This window comes from Ornithodoros turicata, chromosome 8 (genome assembly GCF_037126465.1).
Source record: "Ornithodoros turicata isolate Travis chromosome 8, ASM3712646v1, whole genome shotgun sequence".
Taxonomy (NCBI): Eukaryota; Metazoa; Arthropoda; class Arachnida; order Ixodida; family Argasidae; genus Ornithodoros; species Ornithodoros turicata.
In genome coordinates this window covers 18941207-18966333 of record NC_088208.1, presented here as the reverse complement: position 1 = coordinate 18966333, position 25127 = coordinate 18941207, and the positions used below count along the sequence as shown (strand labels likewise).

At 44.6% G+C, this 25127-nt stretch overlaps 1 protein-coding gene and 1 long non-coding RNA gene across 2 annotated transcripts; one reads left to right on the top strand and one right to left on the bottom strand.

Annotated features, from left to right (window-relative positions):
- Positions 1-1251: 1251 nt before the first annotated feature.
- Positions 1252-3209, bottom strand: LOC135367543 (uncharacterized). The gene is made up of 2 exons (XM_064600837.1): positions 3195-3209; positions 1252-2742 (listed from the first exon to the last, which is right to left on the bottom strand). Exons 1-2 carry the CDS (start codon positions 3207-3209, stop codon positions 1252-1254), a joined length of 1506 nt encoding a protein of 501 aa, XP_064456907.1.
- A 1707-nt stretch (positions 3210-4916) lies between these two features.
- Positions 4917-15278, top strand: LOC135366027 (uncharacterized). Its single transcript, XR_010414063.1, has 3 exons — positions 4917-4978; positions 12174-12378; positions 15200-15278. It is a non-coding gene; the product is annotated as an uncharacterized LOC135366027 (long non-coding RNA).
- The last annotated feature ends 9849 nt before the right edge of the window (positions 15279-25127 follow it).

Here is a 25127-nt window from a genome sequence, read left to right as displayed (position 1 = left end):
AGCTCTTGTGTATCTGAGAATCTTATGAGGCCCTCCCAAAACAGCTTTACGCTGCAGGAGTGTATATTTTTCTGTGGACAGGCACCCCATAACTTTCCAGACACCTTTCCAGAAAAGCAGATGGAGCTTATCAAGGTAATTTACAAACATACACAAACAAAACACATTGGGATGGCCTGGTCTGTACCACTGCTCTTCGAACTCTAGGAAGTGCTGCCTCCATCATATGTGGTTCCATACCCAGTATAAAATACTTAATCAGCCATTTTTTTGCAGTCGCTCTGTGTTACTCCTGCTGCTGCTAGAGAGGTCGAGAAGAATACCAGACAGCAGCGAAACAGCAAAACGTGGCTCAAGGAAAGGTCTGCACGTTTGACGGCATCAAACTTTGGAGCAGTCTTCAAACGTGCTACATGGAGCAGGAAGGGGCTCGATAACATGCTTGCACAGAAGGACATATCAAGAGTGAGGGCTGTGAAGTATGTGAATAGTCCCGGATATTTATCTCCAAGCCGACTTATTCACCACATTTTTGTTTGACTTCCAGGTACGGGATTGAAAACGAGGACACTGCTCGTGATCGTTACAAGGCCGTGCTCCATTCGCTAGATAGAAACATCACGGTGAGCCCTTGTGGCCTGCTTGTTCCACCCTCACAGCCGTGGCTTGGCGCGACTCCAGATGGCATCGTGTTTGACCCCAAGGAAGAGACACCTCATGGAATTTTGGAAATTAAGTGTCCATACTCCCTGCGAAGTGCAAGCCTGCACGACCTGTCGGAAGAAGCATTTTTTTCTGTTGTATCAGATCATGAGAATGAAGAAAATGTAATGAAGAGGCCAATGCTACACAGGGATCATGATTACTATTACCAGATTCTTGGCCAGATGGCAGTTTCGGGACTAAGGTGGGGTGACTTTGTTGTGTACTCCAAGGATTTCATACTTGTTGAGCGAATACCTTTCTCAGAATGTGACTGGGCCCGTGTTGAGCCTAAGCTTACACGATTCTATTTTGACACCCTGTTACCTGTGATTTCGGGAGACTAAGCATGTGATGTACAAAGCAATAAATGTTGACTTGAAATGTTGAAACAGTGTTTATTCTTCCTAACATGACAGTGTAGGAGTCTAGGAATGTGGTAAATGTTGCATTGTATGACACATGATCGACTAGAGGAGCAATCCATGGTTCAGTCGTAGCACTACACTTCGAATACATAGTGTACACCACTGCTAATAAGGGTACTCGCTACTCAGCACTTTTAATAATAGGTGACTGAAAATTTGTCAGAATCACACAAACAGTCCATATTTGATTAATAACTGGCCCCAAAGTAACAGGGATAGGTCGGTCAAAAATATGAAACGTCTTAATTCGCTGGATTCTTCGCTCAACGTGAATTCTGAGCGATGCAATGTCTTGAGTTTCAGCAATTTCTTGCTGCGAGAATTGTGGCTGCCGCAGAAAAGGTGGAATGTTCAGGTGCACATTGAGAGGCTCAAGGAGGTCAGCAATTTTGAACCCCTTGTCAGCCATAACAGAGTCATTCTCACTGAAGTCCATGTGCAGAAATCCACTTCTGATGACACATTCTCTGTCTGACATGCTCCCTGTGAACAGGTCTGACACAAACGTGACAGCACCACTTGGTGCAATTCCTATTAGGCCCTTAAACGTGTGTGCAGACTTATAGTTGGAATATGTTCTTGACTGCAGCACAAAAGAACTTGGTGCTTCACAGTACACTTCCGTTGCATCAATTATAACGCGCGTGGTTGGGTAGCTCTCCAGAAACGCTGCTGGCATGCTGCGGTCAACTGTTTCACGTGACTGCCACAAAGGCAGCTGTCCAAGCTGTAGGTACATAAAATTTAGCCATGCGGTTAATGTTCTTGACACATAGCTCGTAGACACGCCAAACAGATGACCAAGATGCTGGTGAAACACGCCTAATCTCAGCTTCACAAGCACAAGGAAAAGTTGATTTTCAGCACTGAGTTTTTGCGGGCGTCCTCTGGACCCACTGGCGTCAGCATCTGAAGAGCTCCTCTCTGTATTCCAGGGGACAATATTCTCAGCAACGTCGCCTGGGTCGAGGTACCTCAGAAGAGCACAAAAGGTGGCATAATTTGGCAAGCCAGTATAAAACTGGAAGTCGTTGTCACTGCATTGAAACCTCTCAACACAAAACGGCTTTTTGTCTTCTTCAAGCTTCTTACAGTGCCCCTTGCATATTTCAAGCTCACGTATAAGTTTATGGTTTTCATCTGTCTTCATCTGCAGTTGCGTCTTGAGTTCTTCAAGCTCTGCTGTCAATTTCTGGATTGCCTTCTCCTTGCTCTCTGAAACTTCCTTGATGTGTGCAAGCTCTTCCTGCAGGGCTTGAAGGTCTGCACGAGGTGATGAGGCACGTTCCGGTAGTTGCTCCTGCGGGGCAATGTTCTCTTGTTCAACAAAGGCGGCAGCATTGCTATTTGTCTCCAACAGAATGGTACGCCTCACCAGGGGTCGACGTGGCTTTGACTTGGGAGCACCAAAGCTAAACACAGATGGAACGGCATCATCTCGGAGGATGCGCTTCCCGCTTGCAACATTTGGCACAAAATTATCTTCGGTGAAGTGCTTCGAGCACACTTTTGTATGCCTTGTGACTTCAAACAATGGTCCCTCATCACGTTTAATTTTGATGATCCACTGCTTGAACAACGTCTCATCCCTTGGAAACTTGTGGTACGTCACCTGGAAATGAGATTCATCTGGGTTAGTGTCACGCTACGTTTTTATCATAACTTGCTTTTCAACGGAGGATTGCTGCTCATGAGACAGCTTGAGCTATTTGCCTGTGGCTTACACTACACTTTGTTCATTATGTCACATTATAATTTCAGTGTGACATACAGAGCTTGTTTCAACACAGACTCGGATATGCGAATAGTCTAGATTTGGGTCTCAATTTGTTACCATTGGCTCCATGAGCTAGAAATACAGACCAACAAGTCCCTCCTTTTTCCGAACCAGAGTTACCAAACATGTCATCAAACTTTAAAGATATTTGCTCCATGTCATTTCGACGCTGAACAAATGACTCAGCTTCCAAAACTGCAGTCAGTGATCGTGGCACCGACGCATCACACAGAACTTAACAAAAAGCGACGAACTTACGGAATTCCGTTCAGTGAAAGAAGGCTTACCTTTCGTCCTTCCATGTCTAAGTAGCCCTTTTGCCGGCAAAACGGTACGCAGCAGCTACACGGCATTATAAAGGAGTGTTGCCGTAAGCCGAAGCAAGCAGAGAGGATACACCTTGCTGCGCGCTGCACGCACAACTTCTCGCGGCTTTGGTTGCTCCCGCAACATGGCGGCGCAAACGTAGTTCGACTGGAGCCCAAAAGGCGGCGCTGATTTTCGAAAAGGGTCTATAGAGCGGCCACGGAACCTTACGGTAGCAGCAACCGGAGCAGGATTAGCCATTGCACTGGTCGGAGCACAAGTGAGCTGACCGGAAAGTTTCTCTTTGTGCATAATCATTCCCTTGTCCATATCCACAGAAGGCATACTAGGGCAGTGACACTATTACTCACATATGACTCACTCCGCCCGTTGAGGGTCACTAACTTCAACTAATTTCTGTTCGCAAAGCTGGAATTCCCTGCTTGGTCAAGATCCCAAGGCATGGGGCACGTACCGATTACCGAGAAAAGGAAGGAAGACACTTTTAGGGGGAAGTAGGAGAAGGTAGAGTAAAGAAATAAAAAGGAACGACATTTATTCGAGTAACTAGTTACATTTTGCAGTTACTTTCACATAAATAGTAACTAGTTACAGTTAAAAGCTACTTCTCTGGAAATGTAACTAGTTACTTTAACTAATTACAGTTACAAGTTAAAAGTAACTTAGTTACTACCCAAGACTGACTAACATATTAGGAACACACGCACATCGTATTGCGTTGTCAGTGTCACTTGAAATAGCGAAGACGCCAAAATTGATAAAGCAGCACAGACGGCAGCTCAGACCAGCAGAGACTACATCCCGGGAGAGAGGAATAAAGGAAAGTGAGGAGGGGCAAAAGTGTATACAGAGAAACGCGAGAACCAGGTCAATCCCGGATATATACCCTTCTCTTTCCACCTCTACACTTGCCCACTGGCCTCGGTGTAGCCATTTTATCTGCTCTATATGGCGAGTTCTTTCCCGGCTCTGATGACATCTGATCTGATCACTCTAGTAGAAGATCGGCCCGTCCTGTGGCAAATGAAGCGCGGGGATTACCACAAAAAAGATGCACGCGTCAGGAACTTCGCGGAAGTTGCCAGGGAGCTCGGAGTTGAGGGTGAGTATACCTGCTTGCATCCTTGTATAGCACACTGCACCGCTCGTTTTCTTTTTCTGCAGCTGTTGCCGCGAAGGCAAAATGGAACTGTTTGCGTCCAGTCCCGAGTGGCTCGAGACTACCATCTCCATTTTTTTTCTTTTAAAATCAATCAATCAATCAACTGTTTGCGTTCGGCCTTTGCCCGGGAACTGCGCAAGGTCGAGGCAAAGAGGTCTTGCGACCAGGCATGCGTGTCATCGTGGGCCCATTTTAAGAGAATGGGGTTCATATCAGCCGGGAATCCAAGGGGCGACGAGCGAGTTGAACCTCAACGGCGATTTCCAGCAGGAATACGCTTTGACGCCTACACCTGCTGCCCAGGTAGGGAGTTTTCACCATCGTCACACTGTGACGTGGCAGTGACGTACCATGCTCGTAAGCTCCTCCTACTGGAGGTCAATTTTTGTGCTAGCGACATTGAAAGATGACAGACTGCGCTATTTTTCAATGCGACAACCATGGTTTTCATAAAAGAAGATGCGAGAACGACAATGACGAAGTGTCTTCGGGATAAAAGAAGGTTACGGACGCGACCGGATTTCAAACCACCATTCAAGGCTGCGTTTTCGAGCAAATGCAAGAAAATCTCCCAGCTGCATCGTAAGAGTTACCACCACCATATCGGCCAAACGCGTTCCTTTGACGTTGTGTCAGACGAACGTCACATTTTGAGAAGTTTCGCTTGAATATCAACACATTACTGTTCCTCAGTGTTGTACCCACTACCAGAACGAAGTAACGGAATACCGCAACCCGGTACCTTACAAAAAAAGTAGCGCAATACTAGTGTCGCTACAAATTTGAAAAAGTAACGGGATACCGCTACCAAATAAAAGTAACGTAAATACTATGCTGGTACTTTTCATCAGTTTTCTTTAGACAGTACATTACCGAAGGCGTCTCGTTGTCGGATGTGTCTAAAGGTGGTGCAGCGTTTATGTTCCCTCACATAGCCAGCATGCAGCATAAAGTGTACCACTACTTACAGCCAAGATATATTAGTCACACTGATATTGACCTTGAGATGACGCGCATTTAGGACATAACTTAATGCACACGGCGCAAATGCGTTGAATAATTTTCACGTCAGAATGTTTTTCTGCAATATCAATATTTTTCATCGAGATATCCGCGAACCAACCTCGAACGTTTCCATCTGCGTACTGTCGAAGGTTGATACGTTTTGCCTGTATTGACAGCGCAACCGCCATCATAAGCGACCATGCACTCATCGAGTTGCCAATAAGCAGCTGCCAGGTGATACACATATCAAACGAATGGCATAATGTTCTCTAATGCTTTCGCCAGGACCAACGCCTCCAAGGACAATTCGACAGCCTTCTGAGTGTTGTTGGCATACTGCGCCACAGCTTAACATGAATTAGGAGTTACTGTTGTTGACTATAACCCCCTCCTTCCAGTCACACGACGGCTTCTCTTACAAAGCGTTTGACTATCGAACTACGTTTCATACGCCTTTTCGGAATACGGAATACGAGTTCCTCAGGAACAGCCCACACGTGTGAGAATACCTCTGTAATGAAGCATTTACGAAAAATATATAAATATATCACGTAACTTCTCTCTAAACATGTTGAACGCAGAAAAAAGAAAAAAAAAAACAATCAATGGCTTTCAAGTTAATCGACTGTGGACCGCCACCATACAAGTGTGCAAAGAGCATAAATAAGCAAGCTGGCATACACTGACCCCCAAATAATATTATTTCTTCATTTTGTGTGGCTCACGTACCTACAAAACAACTTTATTGTGAGATCATGAATGGGGAGTTTCATCGCCAGGGGTGATACTCTTTGCGTGATAAGATAACTAGGTCGCTTTCGGCAACCTGTGTAAGTTAAGGTAATTTTACATATTAAAAAACAAACAAACAAAAACTAAACAAAAGAAAACAACATATGAGCAGCAGCAAGGCAGAAACAAGGACAAGAGCCACAGAACACGACGGCTAAACATATAGAAGAGCAGTCGTACCGTGTGGCTCTTGTCCAGAGTGTCTGGCTTGCTGCTGTGTTTTCGACAATGCTGTTACCAATAATCCCGCCTTTCCACGATTGTCCAAGGTAACCCTATCTTGCAAGAAATGCTTCACCTGCGCGTCACAGACACCTTAGAGTTAATTTATTTATCATGGGGGCGCGGCGGGTCTGTTTATGAGAGTAGCCGAATTTGTCGTGTGACGAATTCAACCTCTCCCTAGTATTTTCAACATCAACGCCAACACCTTAAAGTGGGACTCCGCAACAAAATCACAAATGTTGCGGTATATTCGTAACCTTTGGGATGACAGGAACATGTGTACGAAATGTCTCGGTCTGAAACTGCGTAGATTTTATTCGAACGAATTCATTACGAAGCGAGCGCTTCGCCTCTGTGAGGCGAGATGGCATCCGACATGTTTTTCCGGCGCTTCCTCATCTGGCCTGCTCGCGTTTTGGAAAGGATACAACCTTTTTCCAAAGCGTACTCGCTTCTACACCGTTGCAATCTACGCCATAATGGTCGGCTCAATATGTTGCATGAGCGGTTGTGGCGAGAGATTCGCTATACACGACGGAAACGCCACCCACATGGGACATCCTGTTTTGTTTCCTTCAAAACGCAAGGGACAGTGCAGGTTTTGAAGCAGACGACAATGCTGGGTGACGTCACGGTATCCTCCTGCGGACGAACCGCCGCTGTATGGAGCACTGTTTTCTGCTCTTCGCATTTCTGTTTCGCGGTTTGCTGTTGTCGTCATTCATGAATTAATTACTCGCGCAAAATTAATGCGAATGTTGTATTCGGTATCCAGGGGGTGGTTCGTGTTCGTAATGATGCTCACCTAATTTTTTTCGAATCCTTACGAAGCCTCCCTTTAAAGAAAAGTCGGCAGCCCGTTTGGAGTGCAACGGCGACAGTGATACTGAAAGGATGGGTAAGAAGCACGCGTGCTGTTGACTAAAATACACGACAAAAAAAAAAAAAAAAAAGGAAAGAAAAGAAAAACAGGCTAGGGAGACGACGGAAAACAGGCGCACACAGACGAAGCCTCTTGAGACTTCGTCTGTGTGTGTGTTTTTCGTCATCTCCGTGCAGTCCAGTTTCTTTTTCATCATGCATGGTGTAATATCGTTGCGTTTCCATTATATTTTCGTACTCCTGTCTCAAGTGACACAACGCATTGTTCGTCGCCCATATCATGCAGTGTATGTTACGCATACCTGTTTGTGTTTCGTAAACGTGAACTAGAAAAAAAAAACGTTGCACATATTAACAGAAATTATATTCCTGGATATTCGATTGCGCTTAGCCTATGAGAGTTAGTGAAATTGTTAGGTAGTGAATAACAAGTAAAGAGTTCTGCTCCACCGTTACCTCGCTTTTTTCTCTCTTCCACCGTCTTCCACATTATGAAAAGTAGCGGCAGCGGAGAGTCTGCCGCTACCCATCTCGTGTAGAGAAATACTTTTCCGATCTCAATTGAAAATGTAGTGGGATCGCCACTCCGCTACTGAAAATAAAGTAGGGAATGCGGTATAGTGGCGCTACTAATGGCGCCGCTACCCAAGCAGCACAACATCTTGGCCCAATATTTGACCAATATTGGCAATACTGGCCCAATATTTGACCAATATTGGCAATACTGGCCCAATATTTGTCCTGTCTCGGTCCAATATTGGGCCGACATTGCCAATATTGGCCCAAGATGTTGCGTTGCTTGGGAATATACAGGGTGTCCACGCTAAGTGTGAACAGATTTTTTAAAAATATATCAATCACTTTTTCCGAGATGAGATCAATTGCAATATAGCATATGCTGAAGGGTACTCCCTATGGGGACATTAACAGACTCCTAAGGCAATGTCTTAATTAACTTTCAATAATTAACTTTTTAATTATAAAAGCTACGAAGTTGCTCCAATGAGAACATCTGATCGCTTCGGTCACCAGATACCAAAGCCGTTTTCAGAACAAAAATCCGTTCAATGGATCGTCCGCAAAAAATTCGTGAAGGAACGCCATTTTTTTCTCTATTTTATTCATTGCGCATCTCTAGAGACGCGTCTTTCCTTCGCCCCCAATACGAGAGGATAAAGAGCACACTATCGCCTCTTGCGTCCTGGAAAAAGATTACAAGAAAACAGAAAATGCAGCCCAAGATAAGGGCAGTCGCGATAGAGTCACCCGATAGATTTGTGTTTTTGTTTTGTTTCCGCGTTAAAGCTAATCTCCGACGCATGAGATGACACTGTGCTCTTTCACTCTCTCATACTGGGGGTAAAGGAAAGCCGCTTCTTTGAAGATGCGCAATAAACCAAATAAAGAAAAAAATGGCGTTCCTTCACGAATTTTTTGCGGGACTATCTACCGAACGGATTTTTGTTCTGAAAACGGTTTTGGTATCTGCTGACCGAAGAAATCACATGTTCTCATTGGAGCAACTTCGTAGCTTTTATAATTAAAAAGTTAATTATTGAAAGTTAACTAAGACATTGCCTTAGGAGTCTGTTAATGCCCCCCCTAGGGAGTGCCCTTCAGCATATGCTATATTGCAATTGATTTCATCTCGGAAAAAGTGATTGATATATTTTTAAAAAATCTGTTCACACTTAGCGTGGACACCCCGTATGTACAACACTGCTGCTCCTAATACATAGCACCATAAAAGCAGCTTGGCATGAATGTCAGCATCCGCTGCTGGGCTCAGAGACAGGTTTATTTTCATTAGAAAGAGATAACATTTCCTTGAGTTTGAGGAACACACAATACGAATGGGACAATACAAGACTTAACTACACTGGACTCAATTTTTTATTGGTTATTCCCTGGCAGTATTTGGGCAAGCTACACTAGCTAGCTAATCAGGATAGTAATCGGGGTGCTATGTGCATAATGTGCTTTATGGCAGTTGCGCCACCTCCACACAGAATACCTCGTGCTGTTTTGCTCTTATACAGAGTGTCCTAAGTAAATGCGAACAGATTGGAACACATTGGGAGGGAAGGGAAGACACGTCTCCGAAGAACCGCAATGAGCAAAAAAAAAAAAAGAGCAGGTGTTCCTTTACGAATTTTTAGCGGACGATCTATCGAACGGATTTTTGTTCTGAAAACGCCTACGGTATCTTGTGACCGAAAGGACCAGATGGTTCTCATTGGGACAACTTCGTAGCTTTTATTATTAAATAGTTAATTATTGAAAGTTAATTAAAACATTGCTTTAGGCGTTTGCTGGTGCCCTCGTAAGGAGTGCCATTCAGCATGTGCTACAGTGCTACTGACTTCATCTCGAAAAAAGTGATATTTTAAATCTGTTCGCATTTTGCTGGGACACCCTGTGTGAAGAGACTAGCTTTTCTTGCGGCTAAATGTCCAGCGTTCGTGAGTAGCTGTTATAAACTACGTAGAAGCGGGCGAAGTGGGCACATAACTTTTCACAACTCAAACTCTAGCTTTTCACAACTCAAACTCTTTAGGGATGGATCTTCCTACACTCTTAAAAATGAACGTCACCGCATAGCACGCTCCTAGCCAACCACCATTTCGAATGATATCTTTATCTGCCCTGATTTGTTGAAAACGGGAGGCGTACGCCTTTTTTGTGACACTTACGCTGTTCATAATTATCACAAAAAAAGCTTACGCCTGCCGTTTTCAACAAATCAGGGCAGGTAAAGATATCACTGGAAATGGTGGTCGGCTAGGAGCGTGCTATGAGGTGAAGCTCATTTTTAAGAGTGTAGCTTCTGCAGCATTTCGAAACCGACAATCGATCTTTTAGTGTTGAAAAAGTACTGAGTTGCTGACCAAAGCGCAGCGACGCAACCGACCGAGCGCAACAACCTGCGCCCGTGTGCCCTGGCGAATTACCTCAAGGACATACGTGCTGAAGTGATCTTTTAAATCATTCGGTGCTTTCACACGTCAAGCGTCATGGAACAGCTGGTCGCACCAGTGCGACCTGCGGTTCCATTTTTTCTTTTCTTTCTAGTTCTATTCTATTGTAGGATTTCGAAATGCTGGGACTATTCATTTTATAAATAGTATAAAATATAATATATGGTAATGGTTGGTGGTATGGTTATAAAATATGGTAAATTTAGTGTTATCCCTTGAACTGCTGTCATATTTTTGGGCATAGAGACATATAAAAAGCCCCGTTGAAGACGACACTGTACTCTCAAAACATGGACCCCTCTCCCTTGCATGGCTTTAGTGCCTCTCCATTATAGAGCGGTACGAAGCCGAAGGTCTTTGGATCTTCGTAATGTACGAGTTTATATCCAAAACATAGCATATTATACATATTACCAATATTCTGCATGAAAAAAAAAATACATAAAAGAGGACAATGTTTATAAAAACACATTATTATATACAGGTGTTTCACATAACAAATCATAACATTCTATTTAAAAATCTACTTGTCTGAATATTACGAGATCAACGGTATTTATCTCAGGGGAGATTTTGCCGTTATTTCTGAGCACTTTTATCAAATTTAATTCTCGGGAAATTGAATTCTCCCAATTGGAGTACGATGTTTGCCAAGTCAACCTGCCTATTTGGACAGAAACAGAAAGCGCACGCAGGATTTACCCCATTCGAGCACAGAACACATTCCCTACTACAAAGCTCCGAGATCGAACGGTGTCGGCGCGCTGCGGAGAAACGATGAACTACCGTAGTGTGGATAGCTTCCTCGCGTCTTCTGCTTTTACACGTTTATTCCGCGCTCAGTGCAGTAACTGGAGCATTGGGGAACTGAAGAGGATGTCGTACCATCGCGGCGCAAGTGATTTTCCGGTGACCATGCACAAGAATTACGAACAAGAACCATCATCTCCTAACATTGGCCGGCGTGTTATCCACACTAGAAAGGTGACGATGTTGCTCCCTATATGTCGATCTAACAGAGACGTCCTTTCGAAGGGCGCGAATTGGCTGCCGCGATCAGTTGTGCGTCAAGATAATGCACGATGCGGCAGAAGGAAAACAGTCACCGCCCCTTCATGTTTCCTTCTTTCTTTTTCAGATAACTTCGCGTTGCAAGCGTGTTGCATTTATTCGCTCCGAGATCGAACGGTGTCGGCGCTCTGCGGAGAAACGATGAACTAGCGTAATGTGGATGGCTTGCTCACGTCGTCTGCTTTTACACGTTTATTCTGCGTTCAGTGCAGTAGGTGGAGCATTGAGTATACACAATAGAGACTGCTGGAGGTGAACATACACAAGAATTACGGAAAAGAACCGTCAGCCTCGAACATCGGCCCGCGTATTATCCGCACTAGAAAGGTGACGGTGTCGCCCCCTATGTGTGGATCTCACAGCGATTCAGAAGGAGGTTGGAAAAGTAAAAGAGCGGGTACCTACAATTTGCGGCCCGCGAAGGGATGGTTTTCGGAATTTTTTTCGGGCTATTAATTTTGTAGTTGTGAATGCATTTTGCGATAGAATGAGGCAAATTCTGAATGCACTTTCTGTTCCTATAAAAGGGAAAAAGACGTCAGGTTGACTTGGCCAATTTCGGATTTCAATTGGGAAAATTCAATTTCTCGACAATTAAATTTCATAAAAGAGCCTAGAAGTAATGGGAAAATATCCCCTCAGACAAAGAGCGCTGATCCCATAATGTTCAGATAATTAGATATTTGAATAGAATTTTATGACACGTTGTGAAACACCCTGTATAGTATATGGTATATAAGTTAGGTTCACAAAATTTCAGCCGCATATTGCTGAGTGCTGGCATACCCATTATTTTGTCTAACACCCGTGTGCTTCCTGTTCAGGCATTATTGGAGTCAACGCGACGCGGTTCTGGTGCAACGGACGAGGAGCTGCACGAAAGAGAACCACCCTTTCCAAAGGAGGAGATGCGATCCGCAGCTCAGCATGAACCTCGCAGCAGCTCGTCCTCAACCAGAAGCTGCGATGTTCCACCTCGAAGAAGGGCGAGGGCCGCTCCAGAGGAGACGTCAAGCCTTGTGGCCCAAGGTACGGCTCTTTTCGAGGCGGCAGTCAACAGGTTGAGTCGTCCTTCTCCCCAGACGGATGGAGTCGACGACTTCTTGAAACAACTGGGGAATGTGATACGCCCCGTTGCACCTGGGATAAAACGGGACAGGTTATATTCCACGCTTATGTGGACGAAAGCGCTGAATGTAAAACATAATACTACATAATTTGTTTAGGCAGAGAGTAATAAAAGGTTTTCTTGTACATCGTCATTGGTAGACTGTACCTATTTGTTTATGCATAATCGAGAACCCCAAGACTACAGGGACACGAGAAAAGGACAGTAACACACAAGGTCTCAAGGGGCTGTTTGCACAAAACAAAACGGAGATGAGAACGATCTCACGGCGAGTTTTTATTCTTTTACCAATCAATCAGTCACGGTGAGTTCGTACTCAAATGAGTAAAGTCTCAGATTTGAGGCAGAGACGATCGCATAAACCACTTCAGACTGTTCTCGTCTCACGCTCACGTGGGAGCGAACTTGAGATCGGCAGCACGGTAACTGGCGAGCGGAAATTACGTGATGCGCTCAACTGTCCAATGCCGTGGAGGATAGAAGTGCTCCGTACAGCTCTGTTGTCGGCATAGAGATATTATAGGAATACTCTCGAGAACAGACTTGACGCACTCCCAATGGGCTCCTTCTATGCCAGCCTGTGACCGCCCGCCCGCAGCCATCCTTTTGGCATGAACAGTGTTTAGTTGACGAGTTTCTCTCCCCTAACTACAGCGGAGCTGCTCCGTTTGCTAGCAACCCTGCGAATGCGAAGTCACGTGCACGTCGTCACGTGTCATAACAGAAACGGGCGGGTGGAGATGGAGGGAAAGAAGGAAGGAGGGAACGAACGACGATGGCCGGCGGACGAAGTGAGGCAAGATCTATGCATTGTGTTGCGTACGTACAGCCTTCTGGGTACGTGTAGAACCGACCAGTGCTGTCGGTATCACATTATAAATGTTGCGGATCATATCCCGTCTCTGTGAGATCGTCTCCAGCACCGATGGCCCCTTACTTCTCAGCGGTAGAGATGAGCATGTTACCGCCCAGCGTGTTGAGGCAGTGATATGAAGTACAGTGCTAGGGAACAAAGAAACCGTAACAAATATAGCAATTCTTTACGAGGTCGGAAACTGATGTAAACCGAAACTAACCCCATTACTTCCTCCGGCCTCTTTGAGTTCACGTGATGAAGCGGCGTACAAACGACAACACACAAGCAACTCACGTAGTGTAAAATATATACTGGGTACTTGTTTGACATATACGCATGATATGCGTACGTAGGACATGTCGTTTTGACACATTCCGACATATTTCCGTCGTCATAACGCAAAGTGATGGACGTATTTTGCCAGCGTAAACTATTTGGTGCTTCTTCCCCAACATGGTAGCCCGGGGAAAGGGTTACAAGCCTTATACGCACGGAACAAACAGGCTGCGGTGAGTGCGGGAATCAGAGCTATCTTATCAAAAATGAGGTCACCCGACGGCTTGTAACCCTTTCCTCCTCGTGCGGCGTGTGAATGTAACCTCCTTTCTTCGCAGCTTTGCGCTCAAACTATGAGCCGTCAAAAAAGAAACGGAGCCAAGGGCTGATTTCCACGGATTTTCCGATAATTTATTTCGGCAATATTGCCATTGCATTACGAGTGGGATTATGTGCTACACTGAGTAAAATGACCACGAGGAACCAGTTTCCGCAAGGAAAACGTTAGGTTGCCTTGGGAAATTTCGGAGCTCAATTCATGTAATTAACTTTCCATCAATTGAAATGGAATACAAATGTTACCAATATGTGGCAAAAGTCCTTTGAAGACAAAATCCCTTGACCGCATGTCTCTCCGGGGCCTACGTTTTTTTTTTACTATGAATTTCTAGACCACCCTGTATACAGTGTGTCTCTTGTAGCGCGTCAATAAATTTTATTTAAAGAGAGCAATAAAAGAAAAAAACGACCGCTACTTTTCTGCTATTTGAGTTACAAACAGGTGATACTTTTGATGTAGCACCTGTTTGTAACTCAAGGAGCAGAAAAGTAGATGTCATTTTTCTTTTATTGCTCTCTTCCCATAAAATTTATTGACACGTTACGCGAAACACCCTGTATAGCGACGGTAGCTTCCTACGTTCTCAACAGCGAGCTCCCGCATGTAATTTTCATAGCAGCTCATCTGGGGACGCCTCTGTAAATAGGGCTTCACCCAACTTCGCGGTTTGCTTCGGTGAGGCGTGCTGCAATGCAATTCGTCCTCCGCTTTGAGCAGAACAACAACAACAACAACAAGTACAACCAGAGTAATCAATCAATCAATCAAGAGCTGCACGTGCCACATTCGCGGTTTCTTTATCCACCACATTACCCTGTCGTGTCCGGAGGCGTAGCAGAACATAGCTCATAGAACGTAGCTCATGGTAAATAAATTTCAATTCAATTCAATTCAATTCAATTCAATTCAACACATTGATCAGCTGTATACTGATGACACACGGCACTACGACTACCGGCACGTTTAGTTTGGATATATACGGGGAGATTGTTCTCGCACGCTTGCGTTGACGAAACGACGCACAGCGGAGGCAGGCGTCTTCTGCAGGCGTCCTCTGTTTAGGGGTCAAGGGCCCTCGGGCCACGGAATATAGCTGAGTGTGCTGGCCGCGTGTTTGAGATCCCTGAATTCTAACGTGTGTGGGTGTGTCATGCTCATGAGTGTTTTCTGTGTTCCAATGAGCCTTTCGTGTAATTGTGTTACCTGTTCATTCCCTGTCTGACTGCTGACGAGATTGTTTTGTTTCCAGGAATGGGGAATGGAAGCACCACATTTGTCAACACGACGTCGCCACGGAAGTCGGGTTCTTTGATGAATGTAGCGCCGCGAATGAAGATTAAACAAGGCAACGTGTGCTTGATACATTCCTTTCTTTCTGTGATTCATTACCTTGCGGAAGTTCCGTTCCATACGGAAGTTTGGTCCCGAAAACAGCCTTTCTGCTCTTGTGTCCGCTTTGGTCGTGTCGAAGGCCGGAAATAGTTAAAACGTTTTGCGGAAGTGGGATGAACGGTGTCAGTACGGTCATCAAAAGTTGCGGAACTACGGATGTAGTTACGTTTACAGCTAGGTAAACTCAATCGGACATACAAGTTAACAGCACTCCCAAAGGAAGATTGTTTTTTTTTGTACGTGCCATACAATACGAACAGTGCTGAAATTGAGGACCATTCGGAGGCCAGCGTAGTGCTCCTGCGCTTACCAGAGCTTGAGTTGCCACTCATCTTGATCATGATGAAAGGGATGGCGGGTGGTTCAACTACGACGAGAGCACTCCATAAGCCCGTACAGTTTACATCCCGCGGAGTCCTGCCCCTACTGAAGGAAGCAGCCCACTTTCCCACAGGAATGGACATGTATATTGTCATCAAGTAGTAGTAGTAGTAGTAGTGGTGGTGGTAGTAGTGGTAGTAATAGTAGTTGAACGCTTCAGACTGACGGAAGCTCTATCTGACTTACCGGATTACAACGCTTCTCCGTTTCTGAATTGTGTCCGGTGGCCAGCAGCGTAACAGCGACGATTTCATGCGACGATTTCGACGATTTCAGCGGCGATTTCAGATACTGCCCTTGTGCTCCGCACGGGGGCCCTACGTCGCGCAAGTCACGCGCATCGCGCAATGCGTTGTGGGAAATGGTTTGCATTCGTGCTCGTCTGCCTGTTGCTTGAAGGTGCGGGAGGTGAAGGAGAAAGAAAACCGAAACCGTTTGCGCTCTTCTTCTTCTCTCTGACTCATGAACACTAAATCCCAAGATGCAGCGCGGCTTTCGCAACACGGCGCTCTCTGGTGGGCTATTCATGCAATTTCTGAAATCGTCTATTCTATACGCTACGACATTCTGTCTCTGAGCAGGGGAGAGGGTATTGCTAGGGGTGAGGGGGGGAGGGTAACGGCAGGATAGGCTCTCCGTTGTTAGCCACACACAAGTGGGCGTCGTCACGACTATAGCAAAAAAAAAAAAAAGAAAGAAAAGAACACAAAACACACACAAAAAAGGATGGAGGATAGAGGAGGATGAAGGATGGGGATGTGATGAGGGTGCACGAGTTCGTCGGGGACAGCAAAGTATTAGATGGGTCGTTGAGCAAGGCCTGTCTTCTCCAGAAAGAGAATGAGATTTTTTGCTTTGGCGGAACGTTCGGCAGAGGAGCCACGTGGCTAAGTGTCTGTCCAATCACGAGGCAGCAACAAGGAGATATTCCCAGACTGGCATGCGTCCACAGAATAAACCACGTGCGCCTCGCTTTTAAATGTTGTCACCTCATCTGAGAGAGCGACTAACCCCGAGATAAGAGAAAGTTTTCCCTGGCTTCAAAAGCAAATTTTCTCTAACTACACTTATTGTTTGTGTGCTTGAGAACGCTTGCACAAGAAGCACGAATTTTGGGACGTACCGTATTTTTCGGTGTACAACGCGCGCGTTATAGAATAAAAAAGTGCTGTGAAGTTGGTCACGCGCGTTATCTAACGGTGCGCGTTATACAAGGAAATATTGTAATGCAGAGTTCCTTTTCAGGTCGATTACGTACAAATTCTAGCCTCTTCCACGGTGTGCTCGGCTTGACGATTTAAAAACTGATGGGGTATAAGAAAGTGCTTCAGTCGCCAGAATCATAGCGGATGATGCCTCCGAAAGTATGTACAGTATGTACAACTATCATATGTTCAAGTCTTTTCTAGTTGCCACACGACAAAATAATAATTATATGTTATCCTTGTTTGCGCTACGACACTTATCACAACGTACTCGTCACTGTGACAAATGGACAATACCCTGGTTTAGGACCAACTACGGCCATCAGTCCCTGTCTTATACCCTTCCCTACGGTTTGAATAGTTTTCATACGCAGAAGGTATATATCAACGACCTCTCCTTTTCTTCTTTAAGATCGTTGTTTATTTAATTTGATATTTCGGGATAGGAGCTCAATTTCTTGTTATTTTGTACACAATTGTGTATATTGTATTGTGTTGTGCATATTGTATTGTGTAGTATTGTGCAGTATTGTACATACCGAAATGCACACATTGTAGTATTTTGTCATGGTTGTGCTAGTTTTAAAGGTTATGTTTAAAGATTAGGTAGTTTAAAGGTTAGTCTTAAAATAGCGTTCCATATTTCACACTACATAGATGATTTTGTTCATTCGCTGGATGCCGTCGCGACGATTACATTAAAGGGGTAATGCCCTTGTCAAGCAGCCTCGCGCTGCTTTTTGGCTTCCCCCTGAGTGTATTCGTTATCTGGAAGTTGCAATAAAGCATCGTTTATCGTTTATCGTAAATCCCAAATAAACTATGAGGCTATGATTGAGAAGGGACGCGAAGCCGAAAGCGGAGAGGAGACTTTAGAACACTATGACACCGACTCTGTTGCACCCGGGAGTTTAACCGCTTTCTCTAAATGCGTTTCAGATAAAGATATATGCATGTATGATACACCGCCTTCGTTTATTGTGCGGTCCGCGTTATATACATCGAACTTTCTTCAAATTCGGCCCTTTTTAGGGGTGCGCGTTAGAGTGCGCGTTATACACCGGAAAATACGGCACTTGTAGGTCCTTCTTTCACAGTCTTAACTTTCCAAACTCTAGTAACTTATATGGCTTCACTCTCGGTGTCAAAATTGCGTTTACCGGTGCCATGCCGCTGTGGAGCAAACTGCAACAAGTAAATGTTGTATGCACATCGCACAGAAAAGCAAGACACAGCAAACATTGAGCAGAGCAAATCCTACACTGTTAAAACAGAACTTCACCACATAGCACGCTCCTAGCCAACCATCATTCCGAATAATATCATTGTGTGTCCTGATTTGTTCAAAACAGGGAGGAGGCGCCTATCTGGGACAAGATAATCTCTCCCAGATAGGCGCCTCCTCCCATTTTCCACAAATCAACACAGAGAATGATATGATTCCGAATGATGGTTTGCTATGAGCGTGCTATGTGGTGAAGTTCTGTTTTAACAGTGTAGGACGTCCAGGAGTAAGTGGTGCCCAAATACTGTCGTGGACGACTTCATCATGGAACATTACCCTCTGGTGTGACATGAGAACTACGATCGGCACCACACTCTAAGAAAAAAAGGTAGATCTTCCTACCCCAAGTTGCAGCAGGATATAGTACTTCTACCACTTTGTGCCAATTCACACGTGACTTCTCCCCCGCGGGTATAAGCGGCGGCGTCCCTTTCCCTTGCTTCTCTCTCTCACGTTTGCTCCAAGAGAAAATGGAAGAATTTCTTACCCAAGCTGGTGGGAACGACAGATTCCACTCTGTAGTTTGTTTCTACTCTCCATTTATACCCAAAAGGTAAAACTGGTTGGAGTAGAAATGTGGTTGCAATGCAGCTCTACCGAAATTGGTAGAAAATCATACATTTCATTATTTCTTTTTTTCTTAGAGTGCACGAGTGGGTCCAGTGCAAGGTTTGCAAAGGCTGGCCACATTGGGATCGTAGTGACGTTTATCATGACTGCACGGCAAATCCCTGATTCCTGCCTTATGCAATACCCAGTCCTTTGAACATACCCGTAGCATGTTGTTACGTGCGTCAGGGTTGGGCCATATTGCAACACCCTTCCTCCTTCGCCATATACTGTCATAAAATATTAGCGTCACTATTATTCCACAGTATCCAGAGGGATCAACAGTGAAGCTAGTGCACTGAAATGCCTACACACCCAAGTACGCTTCGAATTAGGACAGTTTCCTAAAAAAAAAAAAAAAAAGTGTGCAACTTGCCCCCTTCTCCTATAGATGTTCCGCCATTGCTGCGGAAGATGCAGACGCGATGGCCGAAAATGAGGAGCGTGAGCGACATGCGGTCGATAACGCTAAAGAAAGCGACGTGCAGAAAGAAAAGTAGTGACGCCATATGGCCGAATGGTACATGTCTGCTTTGTCCATTGTCCCTCTCCTAGGGCCCTCTCTCTGGCCTAGTAAACGCAGCGATCACACGCAAATAGCAGGAAAAACGCAACGGATGGCCAAAAATTTGCATTTTATGACATACTTTTATCCATATACACACCTTTGCCCGTTCTTGATTCAATATTGTTATGTTTCATAGTTAAAATAGGCATAATACCGGCAGTCTGTTCCAACAAGTGGCTCTGCCGGCTAATGAGTTCTGCTAGCAAGCACTTCTGCTATTCTGCGTCTTCCCGACATGCCTCTCTCCATCTTGAGGAAGCCATTAAAAGGGAACGCAAAAGCCATTATGTTGGTAGGCCGTCAGGGAATATCCTATTCAATCTAATCCAATCCAGTTTCCCGAAAATGTCCGCACCCAATGAATAGAGGTAATATACACATATAGCTTGGATAGCCTGGGATTAATAACGAACTGTATTTTGGATCGTGATTGGCCAGAGAGCTAAGTGGGTAGAGCTCCAGGTATAGGCAGGTCCCATTAATGGCCAGACTACCTTTGGCATACACGGCACTGGCAACATCTAGGGAGCCTACATAAGCGACTCCGTCTTTAGGGTGGTGACATCTCCAGTCGATATACCTCAGGCTACCGCCATGTTGGTCCCCTGCTTTGACAGAATCGCGAAGGGTGTTGCAAAAATTAAATTCACCGCATAACACGCTCCTAGCCAACCATCATCTCGAATGATATCGTTATCTGCTCTGATTTGTTGAAAACGGGAGGCGTGTACGCCGTTTTTGTGACAATTATAAACAACATAAGCGTCACACACACACACAAAAAAAAAGGTGTACGCCTCTCGTTTTAACAAATCAGGGCAGACGACGATATCATTCGAGATGATGGTTGGCTACAAGCGTGCTATGCGGTGAAGTTCGTTTCTAAGAGCGTATGCTCGATATACCACGCCGTCTAGAGAATGGGGACCAAGATGGTGGGCGGCAGCTAGTGGTGTGTCAAAGGCTGACACCACCCTAAGACGGAGTCGTGTATGTACACTCTTAAAAATGAATTCACCGCATAGCACGCTCCTAGCCAACCATCATCTCGAATGATATCGTTATCTGCTCTGATTTGTTGAAAACGGGAGGCGTGTAGCGGTTTTTGTGACAATTATGTACAGCATAAGCGTCACACACACACACACACACACACACACACACACACACACACACACACACACACACACACACACACACACACACACACACACACACAAAAGTGTACGCCTCTCGTTTTAACAAATCAGGGCAGATAACGATATCATTCGAGATGATGGTTGGCTAGGAGCGTGTTATGCGGTGAAGTTCGTTTCTAAGAGCGTATGCTCGATATACCACGCCGTCTAGAGAATGGGGACCAAGATGGCGGGCGGCAGCTAGTGGTGTGTCAAAGGCTGACACCACCCTAAGACGGAGTCGTGTATGTACACTCTTAAAAATGAACTTCACCGAATAGCACGCTCCTAGCCAACCATCATCTCGAATGATATCGTTATCTGCCCTGATTTGTTGAAAACGGGAGGCGTACGCCTTTTCTGTGACACTTATGCTGTTCATAATTGTCACAAAAAAGGCGTACGCCCCCCGTTTTCAACAAATCAGGGCAGATAACGATATCATTCGAGATGATGGTTGGCTTGGAGCATGCTATGTGGTGAAGTTCATTTCTAAGAGTGTACCTGCTGTTGCATCTGCGGCAACTTGGGCTCGAAATGGCGCTCTGCAAACTTCCCTGCAACAGCCCGTATATTTGAATGACATATAGCTCGTGTGAGTCGCACACTGTAAGCGGATTATCCAAAATCCGTCTACGAAGGCGCGGCTCCTACGAGGACGAGCAACCGTGCAAACAACGTCACGTTTTCTCTGTTTCCATCAATGAACGCAGACAAACTGCGAAAGCCGCCCATGTTTGGAAAGACGGAACGATCTTTTCCCTTGTTCCGATATTTTATTTATCGTCCATTTGCAAGGGAGCACCGGTAAAACCTCGTAAAAAAGCCTTCTTATACGACGGAAGAGAGAAGGTTTATTGCGACGGCATTGCGGGACGTATTATTGCCCGTATAAAAGTAGACCCTGTGCTATAGTAGACAACCTTGCGCGGGCCCCCGCATTTTAAAAATAGAACGCTTGAGCAACAACGTACGTTCAGTGAGAACAACTACAACTTTATTGTGAGATGATGGATGTGGAGTTGAATCGCCAGGGGCGATATACTGTGCCCCGTATGCCTACCCCGATGTTCTACCCCGATATCGCTATGATGATTCGTGATTTGATTATAGGACGGGGGTCATCGTGCGCGATTTTCGTATCGCTTTAAAGTAGGTACTGTAAAGTATTAGAGAAATGGCGGGCGCCTCACCATGTAAACCACCAAAAGACAGAGCACAGTACGCGGTGAAGTCCTGCTGGTGGTGTCGGAAGAAAAAACGCAGTTGACCTGAAGGTGCGATCGGTGTACTGGGAGTCTGAAATACACGTAACCAGAATATTCCGTTTTGAAACTGCCGGAAACATTAGAGAATTAATTTAATCGGATTTTGCAGCCGGCTGTGCGCTCCCGGCTGCATTCAGGCAACGATGTGCGGCCCGACGTCACTGGAGTCATGCTGTCCATCACAAAATGTGGTCTTCCGACTCGCAAGTCTGCAGCCGAACGGTCGCTAGAAACATATCCGTTCATGCTTTCGGTAGGGTGTACCTGGAAATAAAGTGATCGAAATCCGCGTTGCAAAATAAACTACTGTAAATAAGTGTTATCGGACGATAAGATGCACAGTCGCGCGCGGGAACCTGCTGACGGCGAACTGAGACTAACCTGGACACAAAAAAATGCAAACACCCTATTTGCTAAAACGTGGCTTTCGTTCGCTAATACAACTTGGATATTTTAGGATTTTGTGCGAGTGCCTCGTATCAGTGTGTATCTTTGTAGTGTGTATTAGTGTGTATTTGTAGTGCGTGTATCTTTGTATAGTAGTGTAGTAGTGCAGTGTGTATCTTTGCATTAGTGTGTATCTGTTTCTCTGCATGTTCTAGTGATATTTATTCATTTGCACCTAGTGTACCAACACACTAATTGTTGGGGATGGGGAATGTACTTTGTTTGTTTTTGGTTGTTTGTTGTTTTGTTTTGGGAGTAGCAGAACTAGTCAGGAGACAAGTTCAATTTCTCCCTGGTTTTCTTTTAATCAATCAATCAATCAATCAATCAATCAATCAATCAATCAATCAATCAATCAATCAATCAATCAATCAATCAATCAATCAATCAATCAATCAATCAATCAATCAATCAATCAATCAATCAATCAATCAATCAATCAATCAATCAATCAATCAATCAATCAATCAATCAATCAATCAATCAATCAATCAATCAATCAATCAATCAATCAATCAATCAATCAATCAATCAATCAATCAATCAATCAATCAATCAATCAATCAATCAATCAATCAATCAATCAATCAATCAATCAATCAATCAATCAATCAATCAATCAATCAATCAATCAATCAATCAATCAATCAATCAATCAATCAATCAATCAATCAATCAATCAATCAATCAATCAATCAATCAATCAATCAATCAATCAATCAATCAATCAATCACTTGGACAGACATCGAAAACACGTGAATTTGAGCGGTTAAATAGTGATGCCGTGTTTTTAAAACATGGCGTATCATCTCACGAAGCAATCGAGCACTCTCCATGATCTTCCTCGGTTCGAGAACGGGAATTTCGAGATCGGAGACTTCGCGACTGGGAATATTCCCGTTTCGGTGGTATCGGATTGCAGCCAGCCTGGCGACGCGGTCAGCTGAGCGATTTTAGATCTCGCCGGCAATGCCAATTACGTCACCGGAAGGGACGAAGCAGGGGATGGCCGTTTCATCCGGAAGCTGGTTGTGTTGGTCTCGAATTAGATATTTTTGACGTTTTACGTAAAAACACAAACGAATTTTGCGAGCCTTTTTTTGTGTGTGTGTGTTTTCTTCTTGGAAGGGGGGAAATATGTTTATTAAGAAAAAAGAAAGGACAGGTCAGCCAGACGGAGTTCGGCTTGCTATTCCAAAAAAAGGAAAAAGTATAAGGGGAAAGAAAAGAAAGGAAAAGAAAAAGGAAAGAAGAAAAGAAAAGAAAAAGACAACCAAGAAAAGAACAGGGAAAGACAAAGAAGAGGAGAAGACAAAGCAGAAAAGAAAAGGAAAAGGAAGAACACAAAACTGAAACTCAAAAGTCACACACACGGCCACACCATCACAAGGCGTTGACAAGGTTCTCGGAAGGCATCTCCAAGGGGACATCAAGATTCCTCGCGGGCACCACATTTAAAGTGCAGGTGCTCAGGTTCTAGCACCACACTCTCAAGACGAAAAAGGGCGGGTGGTAATGTTGATATTATATCAATATGTCGGCCACTCTATGGTACCCCTTTGAACTTGCTTTTCACATTGTGCTTTACCTCGCAACTCACTAACTGCCATCCATCACAACTTGCCATTCGTTACTGCCAGCTATTCAGAACGCTGACCCTCGTTTGCACGAACAATGCCTTCTCGCACATTTATATTTTTTTTTGTGGCATGCGCGCTTTCATGCGCTTTTTAGCGGATGAATACGAAGCGTTGTAGCGTGTGTGCTGCTCTTTGAGTTTTGAAAGAAAGATAGCAAACGCCATATTTTATCTGGTCTGTTCCCGTGAAGGTTGTGATTACGGTAGCACAAAGAGTCGGAAGCAAGAAGTGCATCGACCCCGTGTTTTTTTTTTCCTTTTTTTTTCTTTCTTCTAGACACGTCAACAGGAAGGAAAACAACGTAGAGAACTGAAAAGAAACTTGGGGAACAGGTTTATCACGAAGTTACCAGCCGGCTACAATAGCAGCAGAATGAATGTTATCTGAATCTGGCTCTTTTCCGGACTTCTAGTGGCTCATCACGCTTAAAAGGAAAAGAAGAAGAAGAAGAAGCTGAAGAAGAGAAAGGGTAATTTCCGAGGAATTCTTGCGGGGTAGATAACTGCCCGTTGCAGAGGGTGCAGTCATTTCTTATGCGCGTATTTTTTTTTTTTCATAATTTTCTGATGGCAACGAAGTGCAGATTCACGAAAGAGATATGAGTTGCTACGTTTAGTGTGGATATATTCCCATCTTTTTTTCTTTCTTTCTAATCTTTGCAGTAAAGTGTCTGAGGCATACATTACGTTGTTCAAACATAGTTCACTCCTCTAATTTGAAAATGTGATAGATATCCGCCTGTGATGAACGTTTTCTATAATGGTGCCCAAAAGAGGTGTGCACTTCCTGTTTTCAACAAGTCTGGAGACGGCTGGCTCCGGCTGGTGCTTTCTAAGGAAGCTGTATGCTTTAACAGAGTACAAGCCTATCAACATGGTGCGCAGCTTACAGTTGTTTGTATCCCTCCCGCAATGTTTCGGTGGTCTATATTGGCGTTAAATACCAGATGGTCCTCGTTATCTTATCGTTAAAAGGTTATCGCGGAGTTCAAAGTTTCAGCTATACGCGTATTTCTGTATCAGGGTGACTGGATCCGTGACCGTTGTTTTTCCTAACTTTATCACCTACAGTATAGCACACGTATATGCAGTACTTTTTTTTTTTATGACGAAGTCAACGGGTTCGGGGAAGACATTCGATATAGAAGGCAATTCGATAAACGCGGTGATGCCACGAAAACAGTGAGAGTGCGCACGGAAGCCT